The following is a 1,344-nucleotide window of genomic DNA, read 5'->3' as shown; positions in this document are numbered from 1 at the left end:
TGATGGCTGGACTAGAAGCTGCTCTAGTGACTGCGGGTGAAGGAAGGAGACCAGGAGAATGAGGAAATTAACGAGTAATGTTCCAGAGTCAAGGAGGCACAGGGAAGAGAAAATTCATCCCATCAGGGTGTAAAATTCACTGGGCCCTTCACCACAGGCTAGAGACAACCCTACTGGCTCAATTATGCCATTGTCTGTGAAAAACTTGCCACTTCCTGTGACACAAAAACTCCTGACAGCTTCTCCAAGACATCTTTATGGCATTTGTGTTCACTAATCTCCCACTAAAAGGATGCAGTAGAAGCCATCCTCCTACCTTCCCCTCGGCCTTAAACAGCCCTGTAAGGAGGAGTCGGGAGAGGTGGCTTCTCAGGCAGACACAGAACGTGCGTGTTCAGGGCTGAGCAGGGAGGAAGCAGCTGGCATAGCACAGCCTCCCTGCCCCACGGCCCTGGGGAGGAGGTTTGTGTACGAGGCTGCAGCACTGTGGAAGGAGAGCTATAATCCTGCAGACAGTAATAAGTCGCCACGTCTTCAGCCTGGAGGTTGCTGATGGTGAGGGTGAAATCTGTCCCAGACCCACTGCCGCTGAATCGGTCGGGGACTCCAGATGCCCGGGTGGATGCGTAGTAGATGAGCAGCTTAGGATGCTGCCCAGGTTTCTGTTGGTACCAGGCTAACCACTTGCTAACACTCTGACTGGCCCTGCAGTTCAAGGTGACGCGCTGACCCAGAGACACAGCCAGGGAGCCTGGGGACTGCGTCATCGTGATCGCCCCGCAGGCACCTGCAATCAGAGCAGGTAATGAGGAGACACACGCACTTTATCACAGAAGCCCTGAAATATGTCATTTGAAAAGCAGTGTGCCTGTCAGCGCATAATTGGGCCTAGTTTGGAAATAGCCAGAATTTCTCATTATATCGTAAAATATTTTTTTTAACTGAAAGATGATACTACTTCAAAGAAATGTTGCAAATCTGAAATTTCTCACCTGAGACCCACAAAAGCAAGGATATGAGGACCTGCCTCTGTGACACCATCTTGCTGTCCCTGCCTGCCCGACGCAGCTCAGCTTACATGGCAAAGACCCCTTTTATCCACCCTGAGCAGCTGGTCTGGGCCTGGAGGGGTCTATGCAAAGCACCTGGTGAGGAGAGACACAAAGTACATCAACAGTAGGTTATGAAAGTATTGAATGTAAATTTCAATAGCCAAAAATATCACTAAAACTGTAGCTGTAGGACTAGAAACACAGAAGTCAGCTCAGAAACTCTTAGAACAAGTTAGAAGTTCTGAAATGACAAAGTGCTACAAGACCTAATCATGAGCTTCTATTTGAAATT

General features: G+C 49.0%; 1 gene segment (V, D, J or C); it reads right to left on the bottom strand.

Moving 5' to 3' along the window:
- The window catches only part of LOC115290691, a 3,815-nt gene that overhangs the window by 1,986 nt on the left and 485 nt on the right, over window positions 1-1,344 (bottom strand). Inside the window, 1 exon segment of the V gene segment in view lies at window positions 473-730. Coding sequence covers window positions 473-730 — 258 coding nt within the window.

Source organism: Suricata suricatta, chromosome 4 (genome assembly GCF_006229205.1).
Source record: "Suricata suricatta isolate VVHF042 chromosome 4, meerkat_22Aug2017_6uvM2_HiC, whole genome shotgun sequence".
Lineage (NCBI taxonomy): Eukaryota > Metazoa > Chordata > Mammalia > Carnivora > Herpestidae > Suricata > Suricata suricatta.
This window is presented reverse-complemented; position numbering and strand designations above follow the sequence as displayed.